The 26709-nt window shown below is 33.3% G+C and overlaps 1 protein-coding gene across 1 annotated transcript in view; it reads left to right on the top strand.

Moving 5' to 3' along the window:
* LOC147078091 (facilitated trehalose transporter Tret1-like) overlaps positions 1 to 26709 on the top strand; it is a 51337-nt gene that overhangs the window by 14679 nt on the left and 9949 nt on the right. Inside the window, exons 2-6 of the mRNA XM_085940109.1 lie at positions 5923 to 6068; positions 6700 to 6891; positions 22327 to 22556; positions 23482 to 23805; positions 26123 to 26261. Coding sequence (XP_085796235.1) covers positions 5923 to 6068; positions 6700 to 6891; positions 22327 to 22556; positions 23482 to 23805; positions 26123 to 26261 — 1031 coding nt within the window. The remainder of the gene's footprint in view (positions 1 to 5922; positions 6069 to 6699; positions 6892 to 22326; positions 22557 to 23481; positions 23806 to 26122; positions 26262 to 26709) is intronic.

Here is a 26709-nt window from a genome sequence, read left to right as displayed (position 1 = left end):
CCATTTATATACCTACATATCACGTTTTTCTGAAACAATAAAATGCCTTCGTTTGATGGTTTGATACTAGGTACCATAACAAATTGTTTAAAACAAAACTTTATGTTCAAAATAGTAACAAATAATTACGAATGGAAATATTTAAAAATGGAATATAAAAAGTTTACACATTTTTGCGTATAGCCGCATAACCCATAATAACTTTCTAAAATAGAGAAAAGCCACGCGACAGAATATCATACTTAAGTCAAATAAATAATGTTCATTGATCACGCTTGGATAATCCGGCCCTGTACTTTTGCAGCCCGTGGAAGAAAATAATTTCATTTTCCTACACCGTTGAGTTAAGCCGTAATTAATGGGGTATGGTCTTTTACTTTTTCCAAACATAATTCTCAATACATTTAATATAGTAGGATTTGATAATGTGCTTATGTGTTCAGATAGTACAAGTTCCAACTTAATTTAATTTTTCAGGGTTTAAAATATTATAGATTCCCAAAAGATCCATTCTACAAGCTGTAGAAAATCGTATTACCTTTGCTCAACTCTAGAGCGATAGCTAATTAATAGTCAATGATGATTCGACATGATGAAGAAGACAATTAAATCCTTCTAGTTCGGTAATAAATTTGAAGGCTTAACTTAAATACAGATTTATTTTTACAACAATTTGGTATTATATAACTGACACTATTTTTTTCCGACCATGTCCGATACTATTAAGATCATATGGGCCTCCACACAGTTAAAGTTTGTATTAACAGATTCTGTTTTTACGAGAAATGGATGTCAGCTACTTGCTCAACCTATTAGGTCCATACTCTGACTCAAACACAAATTGAAAAACAATATGTGTACTTGTCAGACCTAGGATTCGAAACTGGGATCCATGACACTATAGACCGACGCTTAAGGCTATACCTCAGTTGAGGCATGGTCTAAAGAGATCGTGGCTAGGCAAAACGCGGATTGTGCAACTGACGCGTGCCGAACGAAATATAATTTTTCATATTATTAAATCCAACATGCGTCCATTTAATGGTCTGTTTATTGTTCTATTAGTAACAATAATAATATATTCATTGGCATGTTTTCTTTTGAAGTACATGGGTAACGTTTTTTAGTCATCTTTACACGATTTAAGAATTAATACCCCCGTCGCCATCACGAAACAAATTGACGTGTTCACAGCTCTACGTTCGCTCTCCGATTGCCAGCGAGTCCAAAATTTCGTCGCACCTATAGTTGAAAATTATTTGCCGTTTCACTGAAGTACCGTCTTAAGCCGCGCTTAAGCGGCCGTATTATTATATCATAAGGCTTTCAAAACATGGAAAAATATAAATATATACTAAGTCGAGATATAAATCTCTTCGTCCCGACTTATAAAAAAAACTACATAACAGATGTAAATACGAAAGCTAGTCATCATAGACCAAGGCTTTGAAGGCAGTTATGGTTTATTATTTGTTATTCTCCACAATTGAAAATTGTACCTTCTTAAAGACCCAGAAGGTAAAATTTCCCCTTATTTTCGTGTTCGTGTTGAAAACTAATTAAATGTTTTTTTTTCAATAATGTCAGCATATTAAATTAATTTTAAATTATATAAACCTATATCATTTTCATTTTCATTATTTGTAAATATATGTTTAACAATAAAAAAAGGTTTGATTTGCTTCTTATCAACCTGTTATTCTTATATAACACAATAAACAATATATACTTTAAAACAATGGATCTGCTGTTATGTAATGTTTTTTTAATAAAATATATCGTCGATATTTTAATTCTGATTTTCCATTACGCAAACCCTACCTGAAAATATCTTTTAAGCATTAAGCCCATCCGATACCACTCATCATTATATTAAATATCCAAATACTAATAGAGGAATTAGGGTCAAATTTTTGTTTTACGAAAAATGGATAGGCATTCACTTTATTAAAACACTCGTCGAAACAACGTGTGAATTTTCCAGACCCGTGGGTCTATTCTATACTAATTATCGACCGCTAAAGTGATAAAGCGATAAATATTTTCAAGCTTAGGTAGGTAACAATAAGCTGGTTATAATTGTAATTGTTACAATAAGTGCTAATACTTTGATACAAATCTATCCTAAGTTTGGTAATATTTATCGCTTTATCACTTTAGCGGTCGATAAGTATAGAATAGACCCACTGGGATTAATAAACCGTTACATTACCGCGGACACTCACACATCCTGACTTAATAAATCTACTCAAACTGCTAAACCACTATTTTAATCAATATAGGTATTAACAAAAATGATTATAATTTTAATAATACAAAAGTTAATTAGTTACCTATCTAGTCTATGTAAATTTTTGATTTTATCAACCATTTTATTTAAAAGTTCGGTTCCCGGTGTCTGAAATGAAACCGAAAACCTTTGATTTAAACCAAACTTATGTTGGGTCATTGTTTATTTATCTGCTGGAGTAATTAACCTTCATAATGTAGTACAAGGACATCCAAGGAAAATTGATGTTTCACCAACATATTTTTTCCACATTCGTAGGCAGGTAGATACATCCCGTATTCCCAAAAGCGACCTATTTTTAGATAGATACGTAATATTATTATTTCAAATCTATAAAATTTACTAAAACAAGTAGAAAGGATGATTCAGTAGTAAGAAGCAAAAGGAATTATGTGCATTTTTTTAAATGCACAACAGTCACTATCAGTCATTTTGGACCTTTTGACTTTATCATCTGTAATTTAAGTAATTGTCAAAGTAACCCAGTATACTCTTTTCATATAATATAATAATAAAACTTATATTCTACCTAAAAACCACTCAAACTGTGTCTTTATTTTTATGAGCATATCTCAATGTATAAGTGATGGAAAGAAGCATTTTTGCCTCAATTCAAAACCATTCGAAGTTTTTAAAATAATACAGATTCCCATTACGTCATGGCATCACTAGACAATAGAAAAAAGAATAAACCTATTCTACATTCTCCATGCCCAATGGCGTATTGCCTAACCCTTCTTGTCAGAAAGCAAGGTAGATTTCTCCAAGCCAACCGCCCCGCACCACACTCGGTCTTGTTTGTGTCTCAGTTGTGAAGCATCACCAATTATTCACACCTGGGAATGTCTCAAAAGCAGATGCCTAAAACTGAGGTCGCCACGCACTCAAATGTGTGTTGACTGAGTTTATTGAGACTTTTAATAAAAAGTGCCAATGGGAGAGAGAAGCTCGGACGATTTACAAAAATAGATGACTCCAATTAATTTACATTGTATAATATGTAATTCTCACGTTCACAATAAAACGTCACATTTTTTTAACGCATTACAGTCGCCATACCTGTCATCATAAAGGTATAACGACCAGATCAGACTACCCAGTGAGTCCAACAGCTAGTTGGACCGACTTGGGCTTCTCTTACTTTCTGTAATGTACTGATACTTGATCAGGGTTTGGAACTTAGCTGTTGTCTGTATGAACGTCGTTGAAATGTGGTCACCAAAAAGTACATCGAAAACTGTCTCTGCCTTGCTATCTGATAAGTAGAGTTTGGCAATACGCTGCCCTAATTTGTGAAGTTATCTCTGAGAAGATATGAGCTCTAGCTAATATTTATACTAAGATGAGATCACACAATGGTCAAAAGCAGTGACGTCCCTAGATAAAATGCCGCCCACAAGCAGCACTAAAATGCCGCCCCACTTTTTATACAGTATTTTTATCATCCTTTCATGAGTCCAATATCTAAGAAATGTGTTGTATGGATATATTACTAACAAAATATCAGACTGTAATTATTCGCAAATCTACACGTGTCGTTTCTAGTCACCAAGAATGTCGAAGGCCAACGGAAGTAAACTATAAATCGCGAACCCGACAAAACAAGTGAGCTGAATATTTAAATGGAAAGGTGTTTTCGTTATAACTAAGTTTAGGTAACTATTTATATATATATTCCAAATGATTCTCCTCGATTTGCCGCCCTTCGAGTAACTGCCGCCCCCAAGCGACGCTCAATCTGCCTTCTTGACCCCACGGGACGTCACTTGTCAAAAATTGTCAGAATGGTCAATGTGATGTTCAAGAGGACATTGTAATGATAATATGCTTATCCAAAGAACACATTCAATGCACAGCATAGTCGTTTTCAATATTTTCCATTCCACTGCGTTCTTAGTGGATTAAGTTTTTTCACAACGCTCTAAAAAATACCTGGTCTTCACTGCGCAGCTTCTTTGAACTAAACATAGCTAACTATGACATACATTTTTTTATATAACCTACTTCTCTACAGTTTATTATATCCCTATCTAGATCACACACAGTTTGATTTTTTTTTCTGACGCATAAATTTTCCAATAGGAATCTATTAATAACATATGCAATCACAGAATCTACCATATTTATTTATTTTGATTTATAGTATTTTTTTCACCCCCGTTGAATGTACTGACCCTATTCAACGCATAATCTGCCTACATACACCGGATAATATTGCAACTAACTACATATTCTTGAAAGTTCAATTGAAACCAACTGATAATCTCTAATAAACCCTGTTCAAAAACATTTTTTAATGTTGTAAAAGGGAAACATTCAAGGTCACAAGCTGGTGCTACAAAAAGATTTACCATAACAATAATATTATTATAGTGTTATTGTGTGTCAGTCCAGTAAATTAAGATTGTTGATTGATTCACAGCGTGCTGTACCGCAAGGACTTACTCGCGACGCACACTTTGAATATAACTGAAAAGCAAAATAAGTTGCCAATCATTAATCAATGTATGTATAATAAATACTAATTACTTACTGTTAATGCATAATACTGATTTAATAACTATTTTCATAAGTACTAATTACCATGTAAATAACGATAAGTACTATCTATCTAGAATTACATTAGATTAAACATGAACATTATAGATTGACTAATTGTGAATTGGTGTTTAAAGATACAATGTAACTATTTAATTTCAATATTTTTTGAAATGCCTTTTTATAAAATACTTAAGGTAGGTAATGCTTATTGGATTTATGTCAATAGTATGTTGATAATACGATTTTTCCTTAATTTTACATTAATTTTATATTCGGATAGTAATATTTTATAATTTATTTTTAATGCTTTTATCCGTTATGTTTACCTAAACATTTCTCTATTCTATGTTTGTTAGGTAGGTACGTTATATTTCCCCGATTATAAGTTCTGTTATTACAACGTTTTTATTAGCTCGTATTCCTATTAGTCCGGTGGTTGTTTATCCAGTACAAATCTTGCAATCGATTTTTAACTAACTTCCCGACTAGCTAGACATTTGAAACTTTTTATAATATATCAGAATACGATGCAAATGCATTCTTTTAATACTTTTAGCCATCTTTGAGTGGAATTGAATTCATTTTCAGTTAATTCTGTTTTGTATGAAAAGTTATTTCGGAAGAAACCCGTAATCCCATCCACTATTATTGGTTGCTAAGTGGGTGTTCCTAGCAACTAAATTATAAATATATACGTTCGTTACTATGGAAATAAAAATGACATTTTAGTATTCTATATTTGTTTGTTTGTTTTTATTTACTTCATATCAAGTACAAGTTTGAGCATATTGAGCATAATAATTGAACAGAAATTTTAAAAACGTTGTATATAAAAAGTTTTTTTTTTATCTTGTAATTATTTTATTTCCGTTCGTTGTAGTGGAATTTTCTATGTTCCTTGTAATTGATAAAAATCTATATATAGGTATATTCTTAATTTTGTTACTGGATGTCTCCAATACCTACTGTCCCTTGAACATTCCCTCTACTTGGTTTCAGTAGACAACTTTAGTATTGAGCCACGGAGTTGATAGTTCCAACATTAATGATTTCCTGCTCAGATAGCTGCGATGAATGCTCCGTGTCGATAGGAAAAGCAGCCTCAAATCGGACGAGTCTCACGGCGGCATCATCCAAGAATTCGTCATCCTGAGGGATGAGCGCCTCAAAAAATACCGTAGCCGTTTCAGATTCTGTCCACCATCTGGCCGTTCGATACCGCACATAATGCTGCTCGGTCTGAGTCCAAGCTTCGTGGCGCTGTATGGAGGACAACAGGGGTCTGAGCCCCCCTTTATAGTGACAATTTTCTGCTAGTACTCTTTCTTGGCCTGGAGAATTGCCTTCTGTTAAGTGTATCGGGTGAAAGCATGCATGGCGGCGAAGAGTTCAATAGAGGGTGAGGCAGGTGATTGCTCGGAGCGGCGTGCATTTTTAAGGCGTTTGCGAGTTCTCTTGCAGAGTGTACGCATGGGATGAAACGTGCTGCGTCCACCACGGCGATTGGCCAGGAAGCTTCGGTCTGCAGCGGCCGATTGCAGAGTCGGTAGCACCTGCTATGTCTGCAGTCAATCGAGAAGCGACTGTGTGCAAATCCGGTGCACAGGTTTTGGCCGTTCTATCGAGATTTTTCGAGAGCGCAACTTCAAACTTTTCCCAATTCCCGTCACGCGTTTTAAAACGCACAAGCGGGAGAGGGGATTCGTCCGGCTCACCATCGATTGAGGGGTCAGTGACCAGCTGAAAAGTGATCAGCCAGTGACTACCAGTCTATGCTGGTGTACAAAAACTCATCAATGGTATCTGCGTCGCCCAAAGTGTGGTCCACTGGTACCCAAAGTGGTGACTGCGAATTGAGATCCGCGCAGATGATGACATCTCTGCCATTCAGCATGCGCAGAATGCCATCAAGCAGTCGGACCACGTATTCCTTCGTGCTCTGAAAACTAACTATGCGGAGATAACCACCGTACTGCATCCTCCGAGACAGGCAATCTCAGCGCACATGACTAGGTCTTCGACGACGATCTTCTGTACAATCGCGAAAGCCTCAGCTCTCCGTGATATCTCCAATTTTAGCATCCATACTTCGATTGTGGAGATACGAGAAAACCAAACGCTGTATCAAGTCTAGGTTGAGGTCTCAATTGCCAAGAAGACGTTTCAGTTTGAGAAAGATACTCCTTGATTACTCCATTGTTATTGTTTATATTTATGATCCAATTTCTCGTCCATAAATATTTAAGCTGGGTTTGCTGATAATTGCAAACTTATATTTGGTTTTGCTATTTTAGATATAGTATAATAATATATTATTCCTTAATGATGCATTACTATATTGATCACACTACCTATTATATTCCCCCTTAAATCTTGTATCTTATAATATTATGTATAATAATATCAATAAACTAAAAAATCCTAGTACATACTTTGTAATAACATTTTTTATCACAATCAAGAATGAAACAATGTTTCACATTATTTTACTGATTCTTGTGAGAATAGACATAGCTTATCGTAATCGATGTATCTAGTAATAATTCAATGGAATACTTTCACTTCAATCAAAGGTGCCGCATATCAATTTATCGTGCTAATTTTATCAATAATTACTCACTATCTATGTAAGAAGCCATGCGAAAGAATAATTTTACATTATATTAAATACATAATAGTATCTAATACCTAATTAGTATGCCTACTCTACGTTATACAAATTCAATACAGTGTTTCCCAATTTTATAACATGATCGTATTCATTTGTAGACATGTTACCGGTGACTCTTTGGTACATTTAAGTGACGAAGCTCACCAGAAGTGGCGCTCGGTGCGCTCACTACAAAGTAGGCCCCCTCCCACCCGCGCATTACCCTTCACCTATGTAATAAGGGGCACGAGAAACACAAAATAATTATTATTATCAGCGTCTCTCCTAACAAAGCAATAAAAATATTATTATGTTTCTCGGCAGCTTGTAATTCATATTCACGATGACGTAATTCTACCAGCGAAATATCGGACACCCAGCAACTAAACAATGAGTTCACTGTTATTAAATAATGCTCACTCGCCCGTCTATCGACAACGCGTCCAGAAGCGGATAAAATAAAACGGCGTGCGCCCCTTTTGCTTGCCGTGTTCAATGGGCTTTGTCATATTTAACAACGTAGTATTTTCGTTAATTTGTCTCGCTGAGAAGCATAACAACGTGTGAATCATGGGGCGAGCGGACACAGTGCTCCATCAAAACCAGTGTGCGCTGCCATATTTGATTACGTTGTATTTTGGATGATCAAGCCCGATTCTATGTGCACGACGCCTAAGGCTATACTTTAGCTGAGACATGGTCTAAGAAGATCGTGACTAGGCGATGCGCGGAATGCGGGTCGCGGGTGCAAATGGCGGAAGCCGAACGAAATATAATTTGTCATACAAGTTCAACATGCGTCCTTTTTATGTTATGTTTATTATTATATTCGTAATAATAATAGTATATTCATTGACATGTTTTCTTTTTTAATTACATACGTAAAGTTTTTTAGTCATCTTTACACGATTTAAGAATATTTTCATCCGACGCCATGACAAAACGAATCGACGTGCAGACGCCTCGACTATCGCTCTCCGAATGACAACGCAGCCATAATTTCGTTCTGCAAACAGTTGAAAATTATTTTCCGTTTTACTTATGTACGCTCTTAATAAAAAATATTATGGGTATAAGCAGGGCTTTTTTATCATGTAACGCGACGGAACGGCGTTCCGGCACCTTTTTTCATGGTATTTTTAATGTTTAAAAATCATTGTTTTTTAATAAAACGCAATTTTTTTTATAGTACTTATTCCACTTTAATTAATATATTAGGACCGGTTTCGTCCGCCTCAGTGGGACATTTTCAACTGAATACATTTTTTTAAAACAATATTTATCAAACAAAATTCAAAGCGATAGAAATAATATAACAATAGGTACATAATAATTATCCGTCCAATAATACCTTCCCAATAACAGACTAATTTAAAAGTAATGAGGTTGGACATTAATATTTCATACTACGTCAGGGGCATTAAACAAATTATTTAAAATATTAACAAACCACAAAATATGAAACAATCTACACTTACAATAACATTAATATCAACAAATAATTATGATTTTATTTTATTTTCTAAAAAATAAAATAAAACAATATTATCAATTGAAGTGAGATCGAATAAAAAACAAATACAACCAAAATATGAGTCAAAATTAAATAAAAATTAAAATAATAAATAATGTACAATATATAAAGTTATGTTATGACAATCCCAAATATTAAATAGGGTATAATAATGGAGAGGACACAAAATATAATTGATCATTTAACAAATTAGAATTGGGCAAAAATGTATACCTATTTCTAGGATTTCCTGTTTATATTTATATATTTATGTATATATATATATGTTTATATTTATATATTTTTTAAAAAAATCATCTTAATCGACCTTGAAAATATTTTAATGATCTTATTCATTAGATATAATTTTCGGCACATTTTTTTTACATTTTATTCGTCTGGACTAAGGTACTACAATCTTTAGACCTGTGATTCACAACAGTGGTTTTGCGGAACCCGGTGTTCCGCAAGAATAAGCAATCTTCGCCTGCGATGCTAACATACTTTGGATTTTGTGCCTAAGTATAGGTAACGGAATTTTAAATATTTTCTAATGAATGTGCTTTACTGATTAAAATAGTCACGCAGAAAATAGCAGGGAACTTTAGATAGCATTTGACACTAACCAGAGTACCTAATTGGTGGAATTTAGAGTCAGCTTAAAGGAAACTCTTTACCTACTTTTTACAGATAAATGTTCCTACCATAATGTTTCGTCGAACAATATGTCTCTTAGCCAGCTCTCACATCAAAACTCGTCTCGTCTGCCGTACAGCCATAAATCAAACCTTCTAGGAACATCGTTCGGATGTTGCATATGAAGACCACGCACATCTATCTAGTGACAGTCGCGCGTAACCTCTCGAAACGTCAAAATATTATACTCTTGCTAGATCTCAAACTTACGCATGGTGGCCGCGCGGCTTAATCATCGGCCTATAGCGGCGTGTGTCTCTGGTTCAAATCCTGGGTCTGGCAAAGTAGGCATATTGTTTTTCAATTTGTGTTTGGAGTCAGATTATGGAGTTCATAGGTTGAGCAAGCAGTGGCTAAGGGTGACTTTCGGAAAGAGGTAGGCTGTGGAGATCTGATAAAAAGAGCACACTTGTCAGGTATACTTACGAGAATAGTACGATATTTAATACTAATGAATAGGTACACAGTAAATGACAACGACACACTAATTCAATGAAACTTCAAAAACTCATTGACGACATAAACATGAGCGATGTGTTTAAATTACGTATTTTTCAAAACATCTATACCCATCAAAAATCATTAGATAAAATTTATTTTTATTTATAAAAACAATCTAGACTTACTTATTTATTAATATTCGATTAAACGCCGTTGAAATTATTTTTTTAATTATCTAATTATTAATGATTTTGGACAAAGTGCGTAGTCGTGACAACATTATTATGCGCGAATGTTTTAGGCTCTGCGATAGGAGCTTACCTTATTTCGTACAAATCAGCAGACTTGCTGCAGTTACGAGACGTAAAGTCCATACGAAAAAAATTCAGAATTATTTCACACATAATGGGAGATTTATTTACGTCGAGGCATCGTGGCGTTTATTATTTATTTACGGCGCGCTGTGGTATATTTTTTAATACCTTTGCAGTTGTTTTGTAAACTATGTAATACTGTAATACATTCCTACATATACGACATCTCTCGTTGGCAAAATAAATTATTTTTATATAACATAAAATAATGAAGTGATTATGTAAATAAATATGTCAATATGCAATTAAAAAATATTTTTCTTAAGAAGGTAGGCTTTAAATAATCGCCTAGTATGGAGTCTTCGCCACTGTGAGCAAGTGGCTGACATCCATTTCTCGTAAAAACAAAATATGTTAATACAGGCCCATATGATTTTATTAGGATTGGATATGGTAAAAAAAGACATTAAACGCCATTGCACAAATATGTCATCACTGTCATCAGACACTAAAACGCCCGAAAGAGCGATTATTATGACGTGTTTGCCGCACAAAAGTTATAATATATTGGGTTCATCTGTCAATTAGGCACTTTATATCGATGCATAGTGCATCCTTTATCGCAGAAAAAGTCATCCAGCAACCGGACAAATTCCAAAATTCCTATAGAATGAGTCCGGACTATGTTAAGGTTCTGTTGATGTTAGTTGAACCCCACTTATCGAAAAATGACCCACATTTCAAGAAAACCATCAAACCAGAAGTATCATAGTCGTATATACACGCATATTTTTCGATTTCTCGCAGGAACCAAAATTTATTGCGCTCATCTGCATCATAATATATATGGAACGCGATAACCGTCGAGCAATGACGTCTAAATAGAAATTGCCGACTCGTGGCAAAGCGCATGCGCAGGCTCGGTTTCGACCAACAGTGTGAATCGCACGCAACTTGTCTAATGCACAGTAGATTTTTTTTCAAACTAAAAAGTCGCATTCGACCAATATCCAGAGCTCCATTTGGCAACGTGTGTTTTGTGAATAACGATGACGTTGCAGACGGACGTGTGTTGATGTGCGAGAGGCTTACGTGTCATTAACGAATATCTGCAGTCCGTCAAAATACAGTAATATTATGCATTTTTTGTAATCAGATAGTGAATGGACGATTCAGAAGTAAAAGGAAATGCATGTTGTAAAAAATGATTTTGATCTCTTAGGATGAATTCTATCTCTATATTGTGTTGCAATCATATTAGTACAAAATAATATATAGATATTATATGTGTGTGTGTGTATATATACTAACAAATTAAAATCGACCGAAACCAAAGTACATAGACAATTAATGATATCACCATATTGTAAATAATAACGTCAGTGGTACCCAACATTTTGGAGACTATCTTTGTTTTTTTTCAGATTATCTACTCGTATAAGCTATTAATACAAGTCAATCGTTGTTTCTCAGTTTAAATGATAGCACACACGTTAATTCGTTATGTTTTGTAAATATTTTATTATCACAAAAGCTGAAGGGAAGTGGAATTGGCCAGGTCTGGATTGAGGCAAATTTTAAAGGAACCATGCAGGTTATAGCACCAAAACAGTAGATATATTAATAATTTATCACTGATAATTATACCGTTATATTTTTAATTAAACTCTCTTTTATATTCAATGAATAAAGGTTAACAAGATTTTTAAATTTATAATTTATTATAGAACATACATAATTTCGAATACCGCAGTAACATACAGGTGTAATGCGAAATACAATAATTGGGTCGGGTCATAGTTTTTAAACATCCTAATCCCAACATTTTTTTTTCTAAAGCACAATATATTGTTTTAATATTTCAACGTACTTACCAACTGATAATTTCGTAACAGCAATGCCAACGATTATTCGTTGCACTTTTTGCAGTGGACTGTAATTTGAAGATGCTATTTGGTGGATTGCGGATCTAGAGGGGGGGGGTTTAACAGAATGCCAGACACTGATCGTTTATATTGAGAGGGCTAGCGCGCACTGAACCTAATTCAGTGTTCACGCACTCGCACGCTGGTAAACGGAGAGTTTGTAATGTCATTCTCACGGTATAGGATAGGATAGTTATACACATTTATATTTTTTATAAAAATCGATGTTTTTTAAAATTGATGTAAAAAATATTAAAACTATGAATTAGTCAAAAATCTAAACGGTGAAAATTCGAAAACCTAATAAACTAAATTTTAATAATAAATATAACTATAAAAATAATGTAATAATAACGAAAGCTATATACCAAATATGTGACAAATTCACATTTTTTTTTACAATAATTGTAAGTTTATCTTTGACTTGAAAAAAAACTTTTTAATGTTTTTAGATACATATTTATTAATTAATACAGTTGAAATTGTAAATAACCAAAAAAAATCTCAAATTGCAAGCTTCGTAATTTTCCGCTAGGTTCTCTGTTGGCATATATGACCCCCCTTAAGAAACATTTGTAGTTATCTAAAATTTTAAATGATTGCCGAATATAGAATTGCAATTAATAGTGATGAACCCTAGAAATTGTACTACACAATCAATTACAGTTGAACTTGGTTATTACGAGAAAGATGGGACCGACTGAATTTGCTCGTTATAAGCATTACTACTCGTTTTTCTCGCCCCGTTCTATTTAAGCATACAACATAAAAAATACGAAAAACATCGTAAAAATCCCGGAAACAAGCATGGAATTCATAAACTACAAAAGAATTTTTCTAATGAAGTGCTAACCCGCCGGCGCTGGTAGGGACCTACTAACTGACTTCACAAAGCTTGGATTTTTTACATGCAATCTCAACCATATGCATGGATACTCTTTCAAAATTGTCGGCGAAAACACCAATTAGGTACTTAGACACTTAACTAGTGTCATAAACGTAATCCGATCCCGGCAGCATCGGTCTAGTTAACTTCCCGGTCGGATTTTATTGCTTAGGGTCGAAAATGTTGTTTTTAAACGATTGACACATTATCAGTTTTGCTCGGTATACCTAAGAAGTAGCTCGTTATAAAAGCGAATAAATGTATGGAGAAAATCATAAACTAAAATTTCAACGAATGTTTCCTCATTACATCCGAGATCTCGCTATTTCCGTGATCGTAATAATCAAGTTTAACTGTATTAGCCTTTGAATGTGTAGTTGGTTTATTGATAAGTATCTTTTTATATTTCCATATAACTTTTAGGTTTATTTTTTTCCATATAATTATTTAATTACTAATAATATGTTTACCATGTTTACTGTTTTATTGATACAGCCAGGGGCGGCTCTACCTTAAGGGTTCGTAGGGACCATCCCCACATCGTTATCATATCAAAAATACACGTCCGATATTTTTATCATTGTCATAATATACCTACTTACTTAATTACATGATTAAATGAACTATTTATTTTATTTTGTCCATCTAAACCCGTCGCAATTTTATAGTGATATTTTTTTATTGTTATACAAATAAATACAGCAATGATTGTAAATTATATAATAACATAATGATGAATACGCGGTATTAAAGTAATTTATTAAATTAAACGCCCTATTTCACGGTGACACCTATGTATAAATTAAGAAAGCTATGGCGTCTATTTTTCGCTGACGGGGTCACTCAGTCCCATCCCAACACCGCGGTACAAATCTCATTCTACAAACTATGTGAATGCATTAGCGTTAGTATACCCATACTGTAGAGCGAATCAAATAACCCCATGATGAATTAAAAACGCTCGCTGTTCAAAATCGATAATGGTAAGTCTATTATTGTTATTATTATTAATTGTTAATATTTTAATATTTTTAAGCACGCTTTTTAGATCTGATTAAGAAACGACTCAGATTATCATATTATGTATTTATCCTGAAAAATTACTCATTTCCTTATTGATAAAATCGTATTATTATTATAAGTAGCTTCTTACACAATGTATAAAATGAGAAAATTAATAATTAATGGCTGAACCCCACCACCTAGAAGGTCGTCGAGCTGCCACAGGAACTTCAAGTTTAGTTAAGTTAAGACAGTGACTTAGTATCAATTAAAACATCTTTTAATTTTTGCGTTTTATACGTAGTTGGTAAAAATAATGACAAATGATATTAGCTTCTACAAAACCTGAGAAGTTCGTCATAATTCAATACGTATTTGAAAATTATGCTTACTTCCATCTTTGTTGTGATGCCAGTCTGCTTTTTTTCAGCATAAATGTTGGATATCAGTCGAGTAGTAGAATAGATGAACCCTAACTTCAAGGAATCTTTAGTGTTTCTTTGTCATGTTGAAATGTAAAAATGTTCGTAATTTTATTATTACCACGTTTTTATTATCTCGTATTCTTATTTGTCCGGTACAATTTTTTTCTTGTTTGTCCAGTACAAATCTTGCAATCGATTTTTAACTAACTTCCCGACTAGCTAGACATTTGAAACTTTTAGAATATATCAGAACACGACGACAATGTATTATTTTAATACTTTTAGCCATCTTTAAGCAGAATTGAATTCATTTCCAGTCAATTCTGTTTTGTATGGAAAGTTATTCCGGAAAAAAATCGTAAAAAGTAAAACATTGTTATTGTTTCCTAAGGGAGTTCTAGCAACTAAATTATTAATATATACGTGCATTACTATGGAAATCAATATGAAATGTCAAAATGACATTACAGTATTCTATATTTATTCAGTATTTCTATCAAGTACAAAAAAAAGTATTTATTAATACATAGAATTGTCAAGTTTATATGATTCAACAGAAAATTTAAAAACGTGGTATTTAAAAAGTTCTTTTAATCTTGTAATTATTTAGATATGAAAATACAAACACAAATGTGGTGATCTAAATATCGAACTTTCAGAATGTATGTACTACCTCGCGGGCTTTCAGAAAAATGTAATTTTTCATGGTTAATACCTCATTTATTAAGATGTAGTATGCTCAATGAGTATTTTTAATGATAGTCACTGCAATTTCCAAATAGAATTACAACGGAAATGTGAAATTCTCTACAATTCCATTGATCATTTTTTTGTGGAACGCTTTCTTTTCAAACTATGCATACTTTTCTGTTTGACGTGCTTTTTACATTTTACGACATGGGTATATCGACCAATATCCATCCCATAATCGACACGTTGGATATTTCTGCATTATACACACAGTAAAGATGCAAAATATTGTAGGTACATCTTAATAATATTATCTTATAAATCTTCGTTTTTACATTCATTCTAGTCAAGCGACCCTTTTATACATTATTAAACATAAAAACGTCTTATTTTTGTTTAAAAAAAATCAATATTTCAATTTACGATACAGTGTGAATACGTATGAATATATCTCAATAAAAAAGTTTATGTTACTTCCTTGAAGTGAGAATTTTGTGAATTTGTCAGTTATGTGCAATCAATGAGTGCAATATATACAATTTTTGATGCCCACAAAATATATTTTTTAACTGATCAAAAAATAACATGCTAAAAACTTTCGCAGCAATTCAAATATGAAGTGGATACTAAATACGGACTTCTAAATGCAAAAGCAGGGCTGACAGATAATTTATTATTTATAATATTCTAATATAATTGTTAACAATTGTAGAGTAATAATTTTAATAAAATTAATGATCTGGACCACATTCTCATTCTTATCGTGGAGACCTAAGGTTCTGCAGATACCATTTAGGTCTATCTGCTATTTTAGCTCTTTTTTTATTCATTTAGCTTATTCAAATATTATAATTTATCTACGTATTTTTACAACTGGTAAGGATTTCTCTCAATAAAATTCCATTTACCCTATTAATCTAAAACCAGTATATCAAGATAAAACTATGTTTATTTATTTTGGTAATACAATATTTTAAGTACTCATAAGTATCAAAAGTACAGGGAAACCCCCAAGAGTTAATCAAAACTATTATAATTGATGATTTAAAATTTAAATAATTTCAACTTAGATATATATTTTAAACATTTGTATTTTATATATGATATTTGAACCCTATTATTGATCCGATGAAGCATGCAGGGGTCAGAATATGCTATATATTCATTTTTATTAAATAAGTTATACGTCATTTAAATACGTGTATTAAATAAGGCTCTAAGTACCAAAAAGTAGTATTGCCTGTAGTTACAAAATACCGAGTCATTGCAGTAAAATTTCATGAAGAAGACCTTTTGAAAAATGTAGTTTTACAGTGTGAAGCAATCATGGCAGATTCTATAATTTTAGGTATTAAGAACTCGCAAGTGTCAACACACCATCGTCAGCTATTTTATATTGAATGCCGTTAACCACTCCAGTGCTACTTACACCATTATAAATAAAACACGCCAACGGACTTACAACGTCGACAAGTTTAATTATTTTGCTGTGTTTTTTTGACTTGCTTGAGGCACTTAGACTATAGTTGAAGTTATTGGCGTTGGTATGTAGAATATTTTTCTATAAATATGTCAGTTTTTATTAATTTGGTACTTAGCGCCTTAATTAATACACGTATTCATTTTACGTCGTGGATCTATCTACTGTTAAGGCTTGGGATTGACGAATCCAATAAACAAGAACAGTGGTGGAGAACTCTTTATATTTTACAAACGATTACAGATAGCGTACAGTTTACAATATTCTGGTAGATTACTTTAACAAGGGAAGCGTTAACAATGGTCTGACATTACCGGCGAGAGACTGGATATGAGTGTTATAGTATCAAAAGTAGATCTGTGCGTTATTCACAATTTCGAGAAAATGACGAAAAACGTTTTGTTGAGTTTTTAAGTGTTATAATAGCATGAAATATGTTTCTACATTTAGAAATTAGAAATTCAATTCAAATTCAACAGTTCTACTTTTGTTTCCAAAGTATTGAACAGTTCTAATTCTGATACCAAACCATATTTTCCATCACAACTTTATACCACACAGATATGATTTTGATTCGAATATTATATTGCTAATCGTACATTATGGTCAGAAGAATAATTTGGCATACTTAGTTAAATTTCGACATATATGCGACAGTTCTACTTTTGATACTATACGACTTATATGACTCGCTCTTTATCTGCAACCTCAAGTGAGCGGCAAGTGACGATATCTCATCGTTACCCTATCTCCTGCTTTCTCCTTTGCCTGAAGCCATTGTGGTGGAGGTGATCTAATTTCAAAGTGAATCAAAACACTAAATATCTTATTATTACCAATAAAGACAATTACTGTTTATATTTCTTCGATATTTAAACGCTAGCCTTTGATTTTTTGTTTGCGTCTGAAAATTGGATCAATAAACATATATAAATACTTCATATTTACAGATCAAGAGTCGAATCAAATATGTTTTTATGCAAACCCCCTGTGTTCCCTCACTCTTCATATTGGGCGACATATTATGTAAAATCGTGTAATATGTTATTAGTTAAATAATTTAAAGATAAAAAGAACTTTTTATATATAATTCTGAAAGTTCGATATTTAGATCACCACATTTGTGTTTGTATTTTCATATCTAAATAATTACAAGATTAAAAGAACTTTTTATATACCACGTTTTTAAATTTTCTGTTGAATCATAATATAAACTTGACAATTCTATGTATTATTAAAAACTTTTGGTACTGTTCGGTTATCAGGAATACAGCGGAAAATACATTTTGAAAATACCCGATATACTGGATTATTTGTTAGTTTGGGTTAGTTTAGGTTAGGTTAGGTTAGGTTAGGTTTGATTAGGTTAACCTAACAAATAATCCAGTTTATCGGCTATTTTCAAAATGTGTTTGCCGCTGTATTCCTGATAACCGAACAGTACCAAACTTTTTATTGTACTTGGTAGAAATACTGAATAAATATATAATACAGAAATGTCATTTTGACATTTCATATTGACTTCCATAGTAACGCACTATACATTAATAATTTAGTTTCTAGAACAATAATAACTTTCCATACAAAACAGAATTAACCGAAAAAGAATTCAATTCTGCTTAAAAACAGATAAAAGAATTAAAAGAATTCATGGTCGCCGTGTTCTGATATATTCTAAAAGTTTCAAATGTCTAGCTAGTCGTTAGAAAGTTAGTTAAAAATCTTCGATCGTCCAATACAAATCATGGAGAAACAAGAAAAAATGATTACTGGACAAACAAGAATACGAGCTAATAAAAACGTGGTAATAAAAATATGCTTGAATTTATATTTATATGTATGTCATTTAATCTAATACGGTGAGCATGGTTATTGATCCCTGGTCTGCATCAATTAATGATATAAAAATGATAAAGGATTGAATTTTCCCACAGTGTTGGTTTACAAGGTGTAGATAGTAATACTCTATAATAATAAATAATTACTATAAATAATCATATGTTATGGAAATATTAGCAAATATGTAAATCATTATAAATTGATCGATAATTATTATAAAATTTTCTGAATAAATTATAATATTTTAATTTAATTTAAAATACCAATATTAAAAGTACTATCGAGGAAACCTTACATTTTTAGTAAACAAAATATAAAATATAATAATTATTTAATCAGTCATAAAGATCTTAGTTAAGTGTAGTTATTTAAAATTAATCGTTATGGCTAATAATGACGAAGGACACAGTGGTTCTAGTGTAAGAAATCAATATTTTGCAGCATTACTAAGTGAGTTTTTTTTATTATTTATTTTAATACTACGATTGTTTAATTGGTACATCAAAAGTTATTCCCAATAATCAAAGTACAATTTTATGACCACCTTAATCTTCAATCTTCCTATTAAATTAATATATAATAATATATCAACGTGTTTGTTTTTTTGAAAAATGAATGTCTGTGTATGCAACAACTTACTATTAAAGTTGCGGCTTATTATGTATTTATCTACTTACAGGTATTGACATAATATTTTCTCAAGCTTATTAATAAGATTTAAGACGATTTCAACAAAATCTTTCACACAATATTGTAAGCAAGTAAAATTTCAAATATTTTGAAACACCTCAGAAAATTTTTAAATATCATGAAAATATATTATAATAACACGCATCCAACGGGATCAGTTCTGCATCCAGTCACATTGCACAAAGTGGGGTTACTGCCAAACGTTTCAAATACCATCTAAAATCAGGTTACATGTAAGTTGTACGTATGCAGTTCATCGTGGGACACTTATTCGTGCGCCGCAGTACGCGATACATGAGTTCGTATAACATTTTATCAAATGATGAGTTCTTCGTTAAACATTTCGCCGTGGGATACATTTGTACGTATCTTACGAAATGTGGCGATAGTTTGCAAATAGTACTGTTCCAATTAGATTAACCCTAACCTAACCTATTAAAGACATCTCCACATGTTGTAGCATACGTACAAATATACTCCACGGTGAAATGTTCCACGAAGAACCCGTCATTTGATTAAATATTACACGAACTCATGTTTCACGTACTGCGGCGCTGTTTACGTACAAATTTCCGGATACGCTAAAATCATGCATACCTAATACTAATTTATTTGTGTTTGTTATCTGCATGTTCTATATCGGATGGCCTTGAATTTTTTTAGCATAGGTACATATTTATATAGACACATAATCCGTTGCTAACTCTAAATACCTAAATTATCGACACACCAACTTTTGGTAGCCAACCCACGAAATCGTCTCGTCTGGAATATAGTCATAAATCAAAATTGGACGCAATGTTGCAAATGTCTTTCGTGCTCATAGGACTAGGCCACACCGGGATAGTGACGTCATGCTGCAGGCCGAAACGAATGAAAAAGCCGGGTTTGGGTCGAAATCCCGAAGGCCGGAATCCCGAAGGCCGAAATCCCGAATGCTGAAATCCCGAATGGCTGAAATACCGAAAGCCAAAATCCCGAATACCGAAATCCCGAACGCTGAAATCCCGAATGGCCGGAATCCCGAAGGCCGAAATCCCGAAAAATAAAAAAATACAAACATCAATAATTATGCAATCTTGAATTGCACAATTTTTACAATAAAGACAAAACCCCTTTTTGTGGAAAATGGGTTTTTGTCTCGCTTATAAAAATTGCGCAATTTTTTGCAGGAGAGACAAAAACCCATTTGTTCTACAAAAAAAATGGGTTTTTGTCTCTCTTGTAAAATTGGCGCAATCCAAGATAAGTGTTAAGATTGCGCAATTTTTTACAGGAGAGATAAAAACCCATTTTTTGTTCCACAAAAAAATGGTTTTTCGTCTCTCTTGTAAAAATTGCGCAATTATTAATGTTTGCATTTTTTATTTTTCGGGATTTCGGCCTTCGGAATTCCGGCCATTCGGGATTTCAGCATTCGGGATTTCGGCCATTCGGGATTTCGGCCATTCAGGATTTCAGCATTCGGGATTTCAGCCTTCGGGATTTCATCCGGCACCCGAAAAGGCCACCTCTGCCGATGTGCCAGTGCGAAATTTAGACATTAAATATACTGCCTCGCATGTCGAGTGAAATTTGTTGCTTGCGCTACCAGCTGCTTTTTTCATAACAAAAATGTCGTATTCCAGTGTGCGGAGGTACATTAGGCTACATGTGTTTTGTGAATACCAACAAAATCACATCGACAAATTCAACGTGTTTCAGTCAAGACTAGTTTATAATATGTAGCGACCTAGCTAACGATGTGACGTAGGCATGCATATAAAACTTACGCGTTGAAACTAGTGTCGTAAGCGTCAGACTGAAAATCTGACATGAATTGTTGACTATAGATATCACCTTATAATTATAAAATATTTGTCTCAAATTATCTATAACGCATTAGATAAAACATACGTAGTTGCTTATCAGAGACCGAAACAATAAGAACAAAAATGCACCGTGACACAGAAAAATATAGTTAAATTATCGTTTATATCAGGGGCTTGGAGCAGACCCTTCCTCGAGTTGCTCCACTCCGGGACCTAATGCTTGCTCCAACTTCACTCAAGAGTCTGCTTCACTCCTGGTAAAAAGTATTAATAGGTATTATTTGTATACAAATGATAAAAAACCAAAAAAAACAAGTAGTTTTGAAATAAGGTTTATTATTCGTCCTTTTCATTATTAATTCTATTAAACAAAACCGACCGCAAATCGTCTTTCATTATCTGCCTCTTCTGTCAAAAAAGTGACGTTATTAATTATCACTCGGCAGTGTTGCCGTATTTTAAATAGTTCCAGTGTTGTAAATTGTCAAATACAATATTTTCATGAATGAAATTTTAATAATAAAAAAAAAACATCCGGAGCAGTGGGACACTACAAATTTTCGGTGCTCCGGGTAAAACTTCACTGCTTCACTGCTCCATGCTCCTGCTTCGATCTCCGCTCCAACGCTGTGGTGTATATAACAAATTAATCTAATAAAAGACTGTGTAAACCACAGAACAGATAATAAATAATACCGATAGGCTATATTCAATACGCCGCATGTTGATGCAGGCTTTTGAATGTGTGAGTGTCCTACGAAAATGAAGCACGCATTATGCACGTGCAACAGTGTGTGTAATACATCAACATTAAATGAGCGTAAATGCATAAACCGAGAGCAGTTTTCAGTATTCGACGTAAAACGTATTCTTGACACGTGTGTAGGTTTAACCCGGATTCTTCCTTACTCGAGTCGGTTACTTGCTATCGCCTTACCCGTTATGTATTTCAGTTCCCATTATTTCTGAGTTCCCTGGTGTAACCCTTATTACTGGGGAAGTAAGGGAGCAAGTATAAAAACTAGTGTTAGAAAATTGAAGTGTAGAATAAGTAATGCATATTGTGTTTTCATTAAAGAAACTGTAATAATACATGTTATATTAAAAAAATCCTATTGCTCTGCTTGTTTCAGTGAGCTTATCAACGTTTATGTACGGGTGCGCTATTGGCTGGGTCTCTCCATCGCTGGAATACCTCCAAGGAGATAATTCTCCTCTTGGAGAGCCTTTGCAGAGCTCTGATGTGGCATGGGTCGCATCACTTTTATGCCTAGGAGCCATCGTTGGCACGGGACCCTTTGGATTCGTTACTGATCGATTGGGGAGGAAGATCGCTGGATTGCTAGTGGCACTACCATATGCTGTAAGTAACAATATTTATTGGTAAGTCAACAAATTAAACAAACTATTTAAAGATTGTATCAAACACATACATTTAATATTATGCTCTGGTAATGTCCATGAAATTTTCCAAGGATGAAAAACATTGTTCACGTAGTTGTTCTTGGTGTTCTTGGTGTTCTTGGTGTGGACTATACTCGATCCGTAACGTTTATTATGTAGGTACCTAGGCGCATCCACATGGGGTGGGGGAGGCAGGTTTCCGTTTCGAACTCCCCCCCCAACCAAGAATGAAAAAAATGCAATTTAGGTGAATAGAATATTACACGATGTGTGAAGAAGTCTTGACGAAGGAAAAGGAACTCGTTCAACCATCTGAAGCATCCCATATTTGCTTTAATATTCTGATGTGGTATATCTAGGAGACATAATAGTGCAGACGACACAAACGGACACTGACGGTCCTAATTATTATGACTACTGGTGGGTGCAACAGGTCGCCGTAACTATTATGTCAGCTGCAGGCCAAAAGTTTATCGCTAGTATTAAGCTGCAGAGTGTCTGAGTATGAGGAATATACCCGGAAAAGTATAGAAGTCCGTGGTTGAAGCGACGAGAAGCTATAAGTAGTAGGTGAGATAAAAGTGAAAGTCGGTTGCACCTGCCAGATTTTGTTGACTACGCCCCCTCCCTCCCCCCAATAGTAAGTACTTATATTATTATTATAGATCCCCCCCCTAATTTTTTTCTGTGTGCGCATAAAGATGAACACATTTTCTCGGTTCAATTAAAATATCTACTTACATAATAAATACAACGTGCATATAGGTATCTACACTCTAAAAGTTGTTTATCTTTGTTGTCCGATGTAAACACGCATCGTGCGTGTGCATTAAATAATAGTCTTAAACATACGCATGTTATATTAAAAATAAATTAAATTTCAGATCTGCTGGATCCTCAAGCTTTCTGTGAGAAGTACTGGAGGCCTGTTTGCAGCCCGCGCCTTTGCTGGAATAGGAGGAGCCGGCGGCCTATTAGTCGCACCGCTATACTCTTCAGAAATCGCAAGTCCTCAATGCAGGGGTGCTTTGGGATCCATTGCAGTGCTGGCCATCAATGCTGGAATACTATTCGCCTTTATTCTAGGGGCATATGCGGAGTATGAAGCAGTTCTTTGGACTCACTTAGCAATTCCAGTGATATTTTTCGCATCGTTCTTATTTATGCCAGAGACACCTACATATTTGATCAAAAAGGAAAAATATGAGGTAAGTACACTACATAAAATTGTATTTAATTACATAGTTAACAAACATACAGTTGTATTAAATTGGCATTATAATAACATTTAAATCATATACATTAAGATAAAGTTAAATTCATATTACAATATTTTACATTTCATTCAGCGGCGTTTCTCTAACGCAAATGACGCAACCGATTCGTCAAAAAATTTAAATGAGAGCCTCCTAATAAGAAAGTTATAAAATTATACTAAAATTTAAGATAGAGATGCACATTTTTCACAAACTGAATGTAAAATATTACTAATCACAAAGCATAACAAAATTCCTACATTTATTATTTGGAAAATTGAAAATATATTGTTATTTTTTATCATAGTGGGCCTCTAAATCAGTCAGTGCATCGGACCTCTATGTCACTAAATTCGCTACTGATTCCATTCCGTGTTATATTTACAATATAGCAGTAAATTCATATCACGGTGCTATCTACTATTTTAATTTTCGATATCCTTTGTTGGGTTTAATCATTATATATTATTATTTATTTTTTAAATTCAAAAATCAGGGTTGCCAACTTAGCATTTTTCTTGCCAGATCTGGCATTATTTTAATAGACAGCTTGCAAAATACGCGTCTGGCGTATGACGTTAAGTCTAATGTTTTTCGGCGCCGTAAACAGCCTAAAATGTTTCATAAAAATCAAATGTGCTTGAAAATCATCATGCTGGCCTGTTGTAATAGTATATCAATAAATTAAATGTAACATACGCTATTTAATTAACGACCAAATTGCATACATGTGAGTATATTCTATACACAAGGCGGCTATCGGCGGTAGTTTATCATATGTATGTATTGAGGTAATGGCCCCTACAAGGGGGGGCTGACAGGGCTGTAGCTTGGGGGCCCGAGGTCGGGAGGAGCCAGGCGTGGCGAGTCGACCAGATACGTTAGATCACATATCACAAATTTGCTTTAATAGCAAAAAAAGTGCGCTATTTTCCTTCAATAATGTCATTATTTAAAATTATATGGTTGTACGATAAATTTTTTAATTGCGTATCGATTCTTGACAACTCCATAATTCAATTGGATAGGTAGGTATCTGTATTCAAATATACAAAAAAATATTAAATATACACATTAATTTTACATATTATGGTCATCATTATTTTGGCTGTACTATGGACTGTAGAGCGTCACACTGCCATTATTCTTAGCGATAGGTATGGGTGCCGTCAAAGATCCTAGCCTGGGGTCCCGCTCAAGATGTGGGGCCCATGATTGAGGTATTATAATTGTTACAATAAGTTAACCGTTTAAACTGTCAAAACTGTCAATGTCGCTCTAAAACTTACCACAGCCAAGAGAGGGGCTGTTAAAACATAGCACTTTCTGACAGTTTAGAGTGTTTGGACGGTTAACTTATTGTAACAATTAACCTTATCAATACATACATATGATAAACTACCGTCGATCGCCGCCTTGTGTATTAAATAGAGTTTTCTTGATTTATTTATTTGTAAGTACCTTAAGTATTTATTTATAGGTAGGTACATATTTGTGAAAAAAAAATCTACAATGAGCATTAATAAAATAATCAAACTTAATATCACAATTAACAGACAACCATATCGCATCTGTTTTGCGTATTCACATCACAAAATTTGAGCCTAGATTGCAGGATTTAGTTTCAAGTTTCAGACAAAGAATTGCATAAATCACATGGTGATTATTTCTTTAGTTTATTAATAAGAGTAATAATAACATGTATATTTAGTTAAAAATATAAGTTTACACAATGAAAAATTTTTTTATTTTGTTGCCTTATGTTTTTTTAAAAACATAAAATATTTACGAAAGAAAGAGCAGCCCGCCAAATATTTTTCATTTCAAAATTGTCCCTTTGACGAAAAGGTTTGTGAACCCCTGGAATATACCCACTGATTATTTTTTTGCTTTTTTGACTTTAGTATGTATTAATAGTTAGCAAACAATTATTACATAGTTCTTCTTCAATATATTTTGTTCTCGCAAAACTAATTTCAAAAGTAATTTCCTATTTTTTTTTTCTAAAAAAGAAAAATATGCGTTTCTTAGCCAGCTAGCTTATTTTCGTACATTACCTGGCATACAATTATTATTCACTAATATTCAATAGCAGTTGATGGCACTATCAAGAGTATTAATTGATAAAATTACTGTAAATATAATCATTATAATATTGATTGATAGCCATGTGAAAATAACGATTGCATATCTGATGTTTTCTATTTTAAAATTACTGATTTTCGTGAATGATTTTAATAAACTAATACTAATCAAATTCTTTTTTAAGCAAGCATCAAAGGCAATCGCTTTTCTCCGCAACCTATCTGTGGACGACCCCTCAATAAAAAAAGTCATGGATGACTTAAAACACGAAAACCTTCTAGCATCAGAAACCTCGGGTGGAAATGCCAACATTAAAACAATCGGTAAGTAATTATTTCATACAACGTGCAATGGGGAAACGTACGATAGTATTTTTTTTGATCAATTGACATGCACTTGATTTTACAAGTCCAATGAAATACAATCTCATATTATGATAGTATATTACATCCATTATCTCTGCTATCAGAATATAAGGTGAAAAAACATAACGACTGTAGGAAGGAAAAAGGACGTAACCCTCAGTTTTCTAAAAATATGTTGTATTGTATAATAACGTCGTACACAACTAAATACACGTTGTGCCCAGAGGATGTTAGCTGAAAATGCCAATTTATTATCTAAATTTAGCTGGCATTTATAAAAAAAAGAAGGAAACAAAGTGGGAAAAACGTCTTCACCATCAGTTATGTTGGTTTTTCATTAATTCACTCAATAAGTATCAATATCAGAGTATGAATATAAAAACCAAATTGTTAATTATCATGCACT

This window comes from Rhyacophila brunnea, unplaced genomic scaffold (assembly GCF_057557595.1).
Source record: "Rhyacophila brunnea isolate RB1 unplaced genomic scaffold, BYU_Rbru_1.0 scaffold_12, whole genome shotgun sequence".
NCBI lineage: Eukaryota > Metazoa > Arthropoda > Insecta > Trichoptera > Rhyacophilidae > Rhyacophila > Rhyacophila brunnea.
The sequence above is the reverse complement of the archived record's forward strand: the minus strand, read 5'-3'. Positions and strand labels throughout refer to the sequence as shown.